The 13725-nt window shown below is 51.3% G+C and overlaps 1 protein-coding gene across 7 annotated transcripts in view; it reads right to left on the bottom strand.

Annotated features, from left to right (window-relative positions):
• The window catches only part of ascc3 (activating signal cointegrator 1 complex subunit 3), a 160933-nt gene that overhangs the window by 46987 nt on the left and 100221 nt on the right, over positions 1-13725 (bottom strand). For all 7 annotated transcript variants that reach the window (XM_085421971.1, XM_085421975.1, XM_085421970.1 and 4 more), the window contains 4 exons: positions 2993-3184; positions 2452-2676; positions 2035-2154; positions 1116-1280 (listed from right to left, as the gene is read on the bottom strand). In XM_085421971.1, the coding sequence (XP_085278097.1) occupies positions 1116-1280; positions 2035-2154; positions 2452-2676; positions 2993-3184 (702 nt within the window). The remainder of the gene's footprint in view (positions 1-1115; positions 1281-2034; positions 2155-2451; positions 2677-2992; positions 3185-13725) is intronic.

Genomic DNA, 13725 nt, shown 5'->3' on the forward strand with positions numbered 1-13725 from the left:
CTGTGTCTGTGTCTGAGTGTGTGTGTGTCTGAGTGTGTGTGTGTGTGTGTCTGTGTGTGTGTGTCTGTGTGTGTGTGTGTGTCTGTGTGTGTGTCTGAGTGTGTGTGTGTGTGTGTCTGAGTGTGTGTCTGAGTGTGTGTGTGTGTGTGTGTGTCTGAGTGTGTGTCTGAGTGTGTGTGTGTGTGTGTGTCTGAGTGTGTGTCTGAGTGTGTGTGTGTGTGTGTGTCTGTGTGTGTGTCTGAGTGTGTGTCTGAGTGTGTGTGTGTGTGTGTCTGTGTGTGTGTCTGAGTCTGTGTGTGTCTGTGTGTGTGTCTGAGTGTGTGTCTGAGTGTGTGTCTGTGTGTGTGTCTGAGTGTGTGTGTGTGTGTGTGTGTGTGTCTGTGTGTGTGTCTGAGTGTGTGTCTGAGTGTGTGTCTGTGTGTGTGTCTGTGTGTGTGTCTGAGTCTGTGTGTGTCTGTGTGTGTGTCTGAGTGTGTGTCTGAGTGTGTGTGTGTGTGTGTGTCTGAGTGTGTGTCTGTGTGTGTGTCTGAGTGTGTGTCTGAGTGTGTGTGTGTGTGTGTCTGTGTGTGTGTCTGAGTCTGTGTGTGTCTGTGTGTGTGTCTGAGTGTGTGTCTGAGTGTGTGTGTGTGTGTGTGTCTGTGTGTGTGTCTGAGTGTGTGTCTGAGTGTGTGTGTGTGTGTGTCTGTGTGTGTGTCTGAGTCTGTGTGTGTCTGTGTGTGTGTCTGAGTGTGTGTCTGAGTGTGTGTCTGTGTGTGTGTCTGAGTGTGTGTGTGTGTGTGTGTGTGTGTCTGTGTGTGTGTCTGAGTGTGTGTCTGAGTGTGTGTCTGTGTGTGTGTCTGTGTGTGTGTCTGAGTCTGTGTGTGTCTGTGTGTGTGTCTGAGTGTGTGTCTGAGTGTGTGTGTGTGTGTGTGTCTGAGTGTGTGTCTGTGTGTGTGTCTGAGTGTGTGTGTCTGAGTGTGTGTGTGTGTGTGTGTGTGTGTCTGAGTCTGTGTGTGTCTGTGTGTGTGTCTGTGTGTGTGTGTCTGTGTGTGTGTCTGTGTGTGTGTCTGAGTGTGTGTCTGAGTGTGTGTCTGTGTGTGTGTCTGAGTGTGTGTCTGAGTGTGTGCGGCGTTTACCTCTATGGTGTTATATTTGATGTAGAAGTGGCTCGCAGTCCTGCCCAGGTCTGTGGAGGCGAAGTAGCCGGTGCGCTCGTCGAAGCGGATCATCCTGGCCTTATCCAGCTTCCTGCCCGACTCCACCACCAGATCCTTCCTGTACAGCTCCAAAGCTGGATCCATCTGAGCTCCCGCAGCACGAGAAAGACGTCAGTAACACAACAACTTTGTTTTTCTCTTGTGTTTTCAATACATTTAAATCACAACGTTCATTTATAGTTCAGTTATGACCTGGTCTAACATTTCATACAGCATGTGCTAAGAACCTTGCTGTCACTTCTGAGCAAAGTCTGGATCTCTGAAGTCCTCCAAGAAACCCTGCAGAAACCAACCTTCTACTTTTACACTCGACCTTTCTTCTCTCCTTCCTCGTGTCGGTGCAGCTGCACAGCCAAAGCTGACATGTTTTTAAGTTCCCTTCATGAGCTGCCAGTGCAATCCCCACAGAAAGCTCCACACCGACAGGCCCCTGCACACACGTCACAGTTACAGCCTCCCTCGGCTCGTCAGCTGAACGTGTGCGCAGGTGTGTGTCGGACCCTGATCTTTGATGTAACACAAATAAAAGTATTATTATTGTTCTATTCCTCATTTGGGTGTTTTGTCTTTGCCCCTTCTGGCTGCTGTGGTCCAATCAGCGACCAGCTTTAGGGGGAAGCACTTTTCCACACAGGGCCGTGTAGGTCTGGATTTGGCTCCCACCAAATGAACGCCTTCATTTAGAAACTTTGTGTTACGTGTATCTGTATATCTACATGTGTTTGATGATCTGAAACACTTAAGTGAGACAAACATATAAAAAAAGCACTTTTCCACACCAGTGTACGTCCCCGCCCTCCCCCGGGGACGGCCCCGCCCTCCGGGGATCTGGACCAACCTGAGAGGCTTTGTGGTTGATGCCGTACACCAGCGGGTTGGCCCTCATGCGAACATAAAGGTAGGTGTAGCTGAGCCACTTCACAGCCTCCTCCACGTTGGTGACCGTTCCCAGAGCAATCTGTAGCAGGAGAGAGAACAGCGGCTCACAGACCTCTGTCGCCATCTAATGGACACTACCTGAAAGCACAGCTGCTCCTCTCTACTCTGCCCAGCAACACGTGCTATTAATCCTTTTCTTAAAGATGTAAAACAGCTTCACAGATTTGAAGACAGCTTGTTTCAAACACTATGACCTGAGTCCATGTTAAATGTTAGCTATGTGCTATCCTGGCACCTGTCTGCATGTCATCGCTGCCCTGTTCGGACTGTGGAAGCTAAACTTTGCTCAAAGTGAAGCAGAAGGAAACTGCGTTACCTCAGCGTTGAGGTTATCGGCCAGGCTGTCCAGGAACCGACTCTCTATGGCGTTCTGCTGGGTGAGCAGGGTCAGGTAATGGCTCAGCTTGTCGTGGGTGGTGATGATGGTTCCCTCACCATACTTATCAAACTGCGGACGACCTGCTCTTCCAAAAATCTGCATGACGTCCAGGATGCCCAGATCCACCACGGCGCCGCGCTTGGCATCGTAAATTTGGGTACCCTGCATCAGAGCAGAGACAGGTGTGTGAGTGCAGGCGGGGAGCGCTCAGAGTAACCGAGTGAATCTTTACAGCCTCTCAGCATTCTGAAACTAAAACAACAAATAAAACCACATTACACTTCAGTGCATGGTCTCACAAGCTGACTGCAGATACGTGAGGCTTTTACAGGAATAACGTTCACATTTGTGAGACACTTAAAGTTACAGAGCCAATTAAAAGCCCTCAACTACTGACTTTAGATGGAATGTGCAAAGTAAAGGACGCTCTGAGCTCCCTCAGGGTAGCAGGCACAAACACATTAAATCCATGAAGGACCTTGATGATGACAGCGTGAGCCGGCAGGTTCACTCCCCAGGCCAAGGTGGCGGTACAGACCAGGACCTTGAGGTGGCCTCTGGAGAACATGCTCTCCATCAGGCTGCGGTCAGAGCGCAGCATGCCAGCGTGGTGGATGCCAAAACCTTCAGGAAACATTTCTTTCATCTGCTTGTTCCTGGAGCGCTGGATCTGAAAGAGACGGTCAAAGAAGGAGTTTCAGAAGGAGTGGAGGCGAGTCTCAGACTCTCAGCTGTAAGTGTTCACACAAAACAGCAGCAGCAGTCGGGAATCAAACATTTCCTGTACAGTACATGCAGTAATCAGCCACTGGCAGCCTACTACAGCAGAGTGTAATACATGCACACGGCTGTAGGTCTGCTGCACACTCCAGCAGCATCTGCAGCTCACAGCACATGCACACAGAGTGAGATGTGTGCTGTGACTGACAGCAGCCCTGTGACCCGGCCGGCCACCGGGGGAGTCCTCATCACAAGGCTTTATCGCTCTCTCTGGGCATCTAAATGGAGGTCAGCGCCCAGCAGGCTGCTGCGCGGCAAAGAGAAATCCCATTACTGCCAGCAGCTGTCTGCCTCACACACTCCACGAGTGTTTGGATTGCAGTGATTGTCTGCATTTGTATGCAAACCCTGTGGATACAAGCTGGAGGCTGACTGTGCAGGTAAAATGTCACAGAGGCAAAGCCAAAAACATTTGTTGGTTAGCCTCGGTGACTGATGATTTGTACCACAAGTTACTGCCAGCTTTCACTTGGTCTGTTCAGAATACTGCAGTTTTAATCACACGGCTCTTTTCTTTTTCAGTCTCTTCTCATCTTATTATTATGCTTCAGTGCGTTACTTATTCTGCATGTGGCGCCAAATCACAACCAGAGTCGCCTGAAGGCGGCGAGTCCCAGGGAAAGAAGGAGACGTCTCCATACTGGAGAACAGCGGTCTGACATGTCCCCGAACCGGAGACACTGGAGACGGTTACTCACCCACAGTGACTGAGGAGGTAACGTCTGTGTTGAATAAACGTCATCATGAATAAAAGCAATGACGAGAGCACAAAGGGTTTCCTCAGGTCACACACTGAGTGAGCAGTAAGGCCACGCAGGCGTGTTTCTACGTGTATTACAGCCAGTGGCATTTCCCAGTGTGGCCATTAACAAGAGTGCACGTTTAAAAACTGCCACACTGGTTTCAGTTTTCAAACCCTTCCATTCGGTGTGTACGCAGTCATCATGATGCTTTTGTAACTGCACGCGCTCTGATGTGCTGGAAGAACCAAGCTCTGTATAAACACTGTGACCAGAGTGGAAGTGGGAGCTGAGGAAGACTTAGAGGAAGGCTGTGATGCTGTTGGTCTCTGTGATTGTGCTCTCACACACAGACACACAACACTGATCTCAGAACAGCTGTTTGTAATGATCCACACAAAGCTCTGTGTGGTACAGACTGACACACTGGTCTGCAGACGGATCACAGACGTTCCTGAGACACTCTCACTTCCTCCACACGCTCTCACTTCCTCCACACACGCTCTCACTTCCTCCACACGCTCTCACTTCCTAAACACACACTCACTTCCTAAACACACGCTCTCACTTCCTCCACACACTCTCACTTCCTGCACACACGCTCTCACTTCCTCCACACACACTCTCACGTCCTCCACACGCTCTCACTTCCTGCACACACGCTCTCACTTCCTCCACACGCTCTCACTTCCTCCACACGCTCTCACTTCCTCCACACACGCTCTCACTTCTTCCACACGCGCTCTCACTTCTTCCACACGCGCTCTCACTTCCTCCACACACGCTCTCACTTCCTCCACACACGCTCTCACTTCCTCCACACACGCTCTCACTTCTTCCACACGCTCTCACTTCCTCCACACGCTCTCACTTCCTGCACACACACTCACTTCCTAAACACACGCTCTCACTTCCTCCACACACGCTCTCACTTCCTCCACACACGCTCTCACTTCCTCCACACGCTCTCACTTCCTCCACACGCTCTCACTTCCTCCACACGCTCTCACTTCCTGCACACACACTCACTTCCTAAACACACGCTCTCACTTCCTCCACACACGCTCTCACTTCTTCCACACACGCTCTCACTTCCTCCACACACGCTCTCACTTCCTGCACACACACTCACTTCCTCCACACACACTCTCACTTCCTCCACACACTCTCACTTCCTCCACACACACTCTCACTTCCTCCACACACTCTCACTTCCTCCACACACACTCTCACTTCCTCCACACACGCTCTCACTTCCTGCACACACACTCACTTCCTAAACACACGCTCTCACTTCCTCCACACGCTCTCACTTCCTGCACACACACTCACTTCCTAAACACACGCTCTCACTTCCTCCACACGCTCTCACTTCCTCCACACGCACTCACTTCCTAAACACACGCTCTCACTTCCTCCACACGCTCTCACTTCCTCCACACACACTCTCACTTCCTCCACACACACTCTCACTTCCTCCACACACTCTCACTTCCTCCACACACACTCTCACTTCCTCCACACACGCTCTCACTTCCTCCACACGCTCTCACTTCCTCCACACACTCTCACTTCCTCCACACACACTCTCACTTCCTCCACACACACTCTCACTTCCTCCACACACGCTCTCACTTCCTCCACACACGCTCTCACTTCCTCCACACGCTCTCACTTCCTCCACACACGCTCTCACTTCCTCCACACGCTCTCACTTCCTCCACACACACTCACTTCCTCCACACACTCTCACTTCCTCCACACACACTCTCACTTCCTCCACACACTCTCACTTCCTCCACACACACTCTCACTTCCTCCACACACGCTCTCACTTCCTCCACACGCTCTCACTTCCTCCACACACTCTCACTTCCTCCACACACACTCTCACTTCCTCCACACACTCTCACTTCCTCCACACACACTCTCACTTCCTCCACACACGCTCTCACTTCCTGCACACACACTCACTTCCTAAACACACGCTCTCACTTCCTCCACACGCTCTCACTTCCTGCACACACACTCACTTCCTAAACACACGCTCTCACTTCCTCCACACGCTCTCACTTCCTCCACACGCTCTCACTTCCTCCACACGCACTCACTTCCTAAACACACGCTCTCACTTCCTCCACACGCTCTCACTTCCTCCACACACTCTCACTTCCTCCACACACACTCTCACTTCCTCCACACACTCTCACTTCCTCCACACACGCTCTCACTTCCTCCACACGCTCTCACTTCCTCCACACGCTCTCACTTCCTCCACACACACTCTCACTTCCTCCACACGCGCTCTCACTTCCTCCACACGCTCTCACTTCCTCCACACACACTCTCACTTCCTCCACACGCTCTCACTTCCTCCACACGCTCTCACTTCCTCCACACACACTCTCACTTCCTCCACACGCGCTCTCACTTCCTCCACACGCTCTCACTTCCTCCACACACACTCTCACTTCCTCCACACACTCTCACTTCCTCCACACACGCTCTCACTTCCTCCACACGCTCTCACTTCCTCCACACGCTCTCACTTCCTCCACACACACTCTCACTTCCTCCACACACACTCTCACTTCCTCCACACACTCTCACTTCCTCCACACACGCTCTCACTTCCTCCACACGCTCTCACTTCCTCCACACGCTCTCACTTCCTCCACACACGCTCTCACTTCCTCCACACACGCTCTCACTTCCTAAACACACGCTCTCACTTCCTCCACACGCGCTCTCACTTCCTCCACACGCTCTCACTTCCTCCACACACGCTCTCACTTCCTCCACACACTCTCACTTCCTCCACACGCTCTCACTTCCTCCACACACGCTCTCACTTCCTCCACACGCTCTCACTTCCTCCACACGCTCTCACTTCCTCCACACACGCTCTCACTTCCTCCACACGCTCTCACTTCCTCCACACGCGCTCTCACTTCCTCCACACGCGCTCTCACTTCCTCCACACACTCTCACTTCCTCCACACACTCTCACTTCCTCCACACACACTGAAACATGTTCCTGGTTTCTTTCAAGCAGGTCAAGATGGCGACTCACAGAACCTCCGACCCACCCTGAAATTATTCATGACAGGAGCTTTTCAGCACGTTTGGACGTCCCTGTGTGTCAAACTTGTGCGTCCACAGCTGAGTGCGGACATTTACCTGTGTGGTCAGAAGTCACAGCAACACAACCTGTTTCATGGAAACACACTGTTGTGCGTCCTTCACACTCCCTCTCTGCCTGAGTCACCCACACCAACATCACACAGCAGTGACACAACCACACACTGAGGGATCAGTGGGTCTGTCAGTGCTCGTCCAGGGTCAGTGTCATCACGCCTCCTTTGAAAAATGCTCACTACAAATAAATACGATTGTTTTTCTGAGTAATCACACTTCATCATATGTTGTTCCCTCTGAGTGCGGCGCTCCTGTCTCATGTGACACGAGGCCCCACTGAGCGTCTTGACGCTTCTCCACCATTCACAGGTGACAGATGGACCCTCAGGCCCCCTCCCCCATTCAGATGGTCTTTCCCTCCTTGGCTCCGCCCTCAAACCAGCGTTCCTCCCTGTCCAGGACGTTACATCCTCATCCTTGAAGTGTCCACTGGCCTGCAGGTGTGAACAGAGGCTCTGCTGTGTTGGGCCGTCCGCTCACTGAGCAGTTGCTAAATATGAAAGCCGTATGAATGACATGATATAGATTTCACAGTGCAGTGTTTCTCATTCAATTAAACTTTATTCGTATAGTTGCCTCGAGCTGCTTCATACTGTCCGTAGCTACAATAATACAGAGAAGGGAAGAAGACAGTCGTCCGGGTGCGAAGCTGCACTGGAGAACTGGTCCATGTGCACAACAAGGACTACTGTGGCTACCTTCAGTTCAAGAAGGTGGAGCTGTCCGTCTACAAGATGACCAACTGATTATTGATTATTTATCGCCACAAAGGAGATATATTTGTATTATTTAGTTAGAAAACTGAGTGCATGTAAATCTGAGGGATCTGCAGGCGTCCGGCACGTCGGGGAGGTTTGGGCTCAATCAGTCCTTTCAACCCAAACAAACAAACTAATATATAAATGCATTAATAAATCAGAGCATCTCTTTTAAAACCAGTGAAGCAGAAACATGAAGCTTCTCTCCCGAGGTTTCTCTGACAGCGTGCGGTGGAGTCTTCAGGGTAAGGCTGTGCACTTTCCCAGGGAAGCAGGTAATTGAAATGCTGTGGCTGAGGCTTCTTTTTGAGGTGTCACAGTGTGTTACAGACATGCTTCCAGCCTCTAATCTAAGGTGAGTTAGTGCTGACGTCTGCTGTGCCATGACCATATTTGAGATGGCAGTGACCTAAGCTCCTGATCAGCTTCCATTAGGCCTGCCGCTGGCTGCAGCTCCTGCTGCACAGCTCCGTCGGTACACAGACAGCAAGCTGCCAGCTCCGCTCACCGTCTCTCACGCCCATGGAGAGAACATCAGCTTACACCACAGCTAAACTAAATTACCCCAAAATTCAAAGAGTGCCTACGTGTAAGTGAAACGGGTTTCAAATTTGTGACAATCCAACTGAGCTCTGCACATCCCTGGTGCTTTGAGTGGTAGCGCACAGTGCTGAAGCCTTGTTAGACGTGGTAGAAACAGGATGCAGCGCACTCCAGCTTCAAAGCTGAGATTTCAAATATCACTGTGAAAATGTGACAAATGACACTTGTGATCAGTGGTGAATGTGCTCTCCCACAGCCCGCTGCTATCACGCTCTATCTTTGCTGTATTGAGCCATGATGGCTAATTGTGGATTTAGTGGCCGTTGATGGCCATGTTTGGTGCTGCAGAGGATACGTCTCCACTCCTCCACACTTCACCTGTCTGCCTGCTGCTGTAGCTCCAGAGAGAAGAAGCACAGTTTATCCAGTTTGCCATATCGCTCAGCTGTTGATCAATACAGGAAGTACTACAGCTGCTTCATACTTCACTCTATGAGTAGACAGTAAATATGTACCAATGAAGTCAGTGCTATCTAATGAGTAAAGCAATAATCCACTTGGTCAGACAGTTGAAGGTGTCAGTGATAGAAACGTGTTTGCTGTCTGAGGCAGCGTTCATAAAAGCCTCCGTGGTTATCACGGTGTCTGTGGTCACATGGCACAGCATCACGGTCAGCAGTGACCTCATCGTCGTACCGGGATACTCACTGTTGTCACACTTTCACCACCCGACGTGCTCATCAGCACATGCTGTAAGACCAAGATGGCGCCGCGTATGGATGCCCTGGTGCTTCAGTGCGTTACTTTTGTCTTGTTTTTGTGCATTTTCTCTGTGTCTGGGCACTCCTCTGGATACTCGTACACCAGAGAAGAGCTCCTTAACTACAGGACTACAACGCCTGTGGATTTATTTCCAATATTTGTCGCATCTGCGGCAGATTTACTGCTGACTCTGACCAGGAAAGCGAGACGCCGAAAGAGAGGGAAGCGAGCCGGCGCACTCGTGCGTTTGAGGAGACGCGGACTGCGAACTGCTCTTCCTGGGATCTTCCTTTCTAATGTACGCTCACTCGGCAATAAGATTGACGAACTGGCCCTGATGAGAAGCATGAACAGAGACTTTGCCTCCTCCTGTGTTTTATGTTTTACGGAGTCGTGGCTCAGTGAGAACATCCCAGACTGCGCGCTCAAGCTGGAGGGCTTTCATCTGCTGCGCGCGGACCGGCAGGCCGCTCTCTCCGGTAAAACCAAAGGTGGAGGTGTCTGCTTCTACATCAATAGTGGCTGGTGCACAGATGTGACAGTGATTGCTCAGCACTGCTCTCCCTCTCTGGAATATCTTTTTATTCACTGCAAACCGTTTTATTCTCCGCGGGAGTTTGCTTCATTCATCCTGGCCGCTGTTTACATCCCGCCAGATGCGGATGTGCAGGCAGCTCAGTGCGCACTCGCGGAGCAGATTCTCCACACGGAGCGGACATTCCCGGACTCTCTCATCATTGCTCTTGGGGACTTTAACAAAGCCAATCTGAGCCATGAGCTTCCAAAATACAAGCAGTATATTAAATGCCCGACCAGAGAGGAGAGGACATTGGACCACTGCTACAGCACGATCAGCGGGGCCTATCGCGCAGTGCCCCGCGCTTCACTCGGACTTTCTGACCACGTCATGATCCACCTAATCCCCGCGTACAGACAGAGGCTGAAGCTCTCCAAACCTGTCGTGGGGACCAAAAAACTGTGGAGCAACGAGGCTGTGGAGGAGCTTCGCACGTGTTTGGAGTCTACAGACTGGGACACAATGAAGGCTGCTTCTAACAGCTTGGACGAGTTTACGGACACTGTCACCTCCTATATCCACTTCTGTGAGGACAGCATTGTGCCATCACGCACCAGGGTGAGTTATAACAATGACAAACCCTGGTTTACTCCTAAACTCAAAAAGCTGTGGCTGGAAAAGAGAAAGGCGTTCAGAAGCGGAGACAGGGACTGCTACAGAGAGGCCAAGTACAGGTTCACTAAAGAAGTGGACATTGCTAAACATCAGCACTCTGAGAAGATGCAGCAGCAGATCTCAGAGAATGACTCGGCCTCTGTGTGGAAAGGTTTTAGGAATATCACCAACTACAAGCCTAAAACCCCCCACTCCACTGATGACTTGCTCTTGGCCAACACCCTCAACGACTTCTACTGCCGTTTTGACGAGCCATCAGGCAGCCTTCACACCTCCAACGACCCCAACAATAGAGACACTTTGGACACTCATTCCCCCACCTCTCCCCCCTCCATAGAGCCATCACCACCTTCAAACACTTCACCTACAACACCCCCCTCCTCACCCCACACAAAAGAGGATTTCACACCACCTCCTCCCACCACAACTCTTCATATTCATGAAGCAGATGTGAGGAAGCAGTTTAAGAGTCTGAATGCTCGGAAAGCTCCCGGCCCAGACGGCGTGTCTCCTGCCACCCTCAGACACTGTGCAAACGAGCTGGCCCCAGTGTTTTCTGCCATTTTCAACTCCTCACTGCAGGCATGTCATGTGCCTGCCTGCTTCAAGTCCTCCACCATAATCCCTGTCCCCAAGAAACCTAGGATCACTGGACTAAATGACTACAGACCCGTGGCTCTGACATCTGTGGTCATGAAGTCTTTTGAGCGCCTAGTTCTCTCCCATCTCAGGACCCTCACGGCCCCCCTCCTGGATCCCCTGCAGTTTGCATACAGAGCCAACAGGTCTGTAGATGACGCCATCAACATGGCCCTACACTTCATCCTGCAGCATCTGGACTCCCCAGGAACCTACGCCAGGATCCTGTTTGTGGACTTCAGCTCTGCCTTCAACACCATCCTTCCAGACCATCTCCGAGACAAGCTTTCCCAGATGAAAGTGCCTGATCCCATCTGCCGGTGGATCACTGACTTCCTGACGGACAAGAAGCAGCACTTGAGGCTGGGAAAGAATGTCTCGGACTCTCGGACCATCAGCATCGGCTCCCCTCAGGGCTGTGTTCTTTCTCCTCTGCTCTTCTCCCTGTACACCAACTGCTGCACCTCCACCCACCAGTCTGTCAAGCTAATCAAGTTCGCAGATGACACCACCGTTATTGGACTCATGTCGGACGGGGACGAGTCTGCCTACAGGAGGGAGGTTGAACGTCTGGTGTCCTGGTGCAGCCACAACAACCTGGTGCTGAATGCCCAGAAGACAGTGGAGATTATTGTGGACTTCAGGAAGCACACAGCCCCACTCCCCCCCATCATCCTGACTGACACCCCCATCACCTCTGTGGACTCATTCCGCTTCCTGGGTACCACCATCACCCAGGACCTGAAGTGGGAGCCCACCATCACCTCCGTCATCAAGAAAGCCCAGCAGAGGATGTACTTCCTGAGGCAGCTGAAGAAATTCAACCTGCCAACACGGACGATGATGCAGTTCTACACTGCAATCATCGAGTCCATCCTCACCTCCTCCATCACCGTGTGGTACGCTGGAGCCACTATCAGGGACAAACAGAGACTGCAGCGTGTTGTGCGCTCTGCTGAGAAGGTGATTGGCTGCAGACTCCCATCTTTGCAGGACCTGTACACCTCCAGGACATTGCGGCGTGCAGCTCGGATCTCAGCTGACCCTTCTCACCCTGGACACAGTCTGTTTGACCTGCTCCCCTCAGGCAGGAGGCTCCGGTCCATTCGCACCAGAACCTCTCGCCATAAGAACAGTTTCTTCCCCTCTGCTGTTGGACACATGAACAATAATCATATGACTGTCCCCGCCACTAACACATGACCCTACGCTGTGTTCACTGCATCATTCTATGTTTGGCACTGATCACCACCTGCACTCATGCACATATCTTTCCACGTAGCACTCTTAATTCTTATTCTTACTTTTATTTTTTCATGTCTATTTAAGTGCTATTTATGACAGCATGTTTGCACTGAAGCACCGCAGCAATTTCCTAATGTTGTAAACCTGCTCAACATTTGGCAATAAACCCCTTTCTGATTCTGATTCTGTACGTGAGATGTTACCCAATGCTGTTCAGCAGCAGGACGAGTGATCGGGCTCTGCTGGAGTTATCAGAGATCTCTGTGAGAGTTCTTAAATCTTTAAACTTCCCTCACCACCATCTGCTGTAAGCACGCAGAAACATGACAGGCGTGCGAAATAAGGACTTAATTGGCTGCAACGTCTAGAACAATACGAGAGAAACAGCCCAGCTGGGACTGGTTTCCAGTAAAACTGGGTCCTGTAAGTGATGTTAAGAGCATTTCCTCTGATGTTCCTTACTGCTATCAGCTCCTCTCACAGCACCGCCCGCGTACAGTCACAGTTTGGGCGATGACCAAGCTAAACGTTTCAGTCAGGTAATGCAGCGCTGCATCAGAGTCTGCCCTCATGGCAGCTGCCGCCTCACTCATGAGAACAATCATGGATGGGTCCGCTCAAAGCTGACCCCACAGAAGGAGCTGCTTACTGACCTACAGGTTACCACAGCCTCCAGAAACACCATTACTAACACAGTGTGCTGTAATGGTTTGGAGGTTTGCAGTGTTCACAAGATGCCCCAGATCCAGGAGGCACACGGTCAGGGCTCGGCGGAAGGCGCTGCGGTCAGATGATGATGTTTGGGGGAAGAGAAAATCCCAGTGTCCCCACAGTCAAGCACAGAGGTGGACGCTTGATGCTGACTTCACTGGATGAGGGGGCAACAACAGGGCCACGTATGACATCCTGGACACGAACCTTCAGCCAGAACCCTGAAGATCTGTGGTGGCATCAGCATGATAAGGACCAAGACACAAAGAAGTAGCTGAGGAAGAGTCAGGGAGAATCCAGGCCAGCCTACATCCACCTCTGGCACCTGAAGCTTCAAGGTGCCAGAGGTGGATGTAGAGGAACGCTCTCCTGAGATGTGAGCAGGACTGATGACCTGCTACAGGAAACATCTCACCACTATGTTCGCCCACAAGGCTACTGGTTGCACCGAGTGGTGTTTTGCTTGGTGATCGAATACTCATTTCACTGCATGACGTGAAAATGTGCCTCTGTGTGTACTGCGGCTGATGCTCTCTCCGTTCAAATGAAACTACAGACACTGTTAGTGAGTCACGTCCATCAGGGGTTAACCCCCCCAGGCCACGGGTTTCAGCACTGCTGAAAAATAAATGTTGCTTGAAGA

This window comes from Rhamphochromis longiceps, linkage group LG11 (assembly GCF_057381845.1).
Source record: "Rhamphochromis longiceps isolate RC_006_pf linkage group LG11, R_longiceps_female_GT1.1, whole genome shotgun sequence".
NCBI lineage: Eukaryota > Metazoa > Chordata > Actinopteri > Cichliformes > Cichlidae > Rhamphochromis > Rhamphochromis longiceps.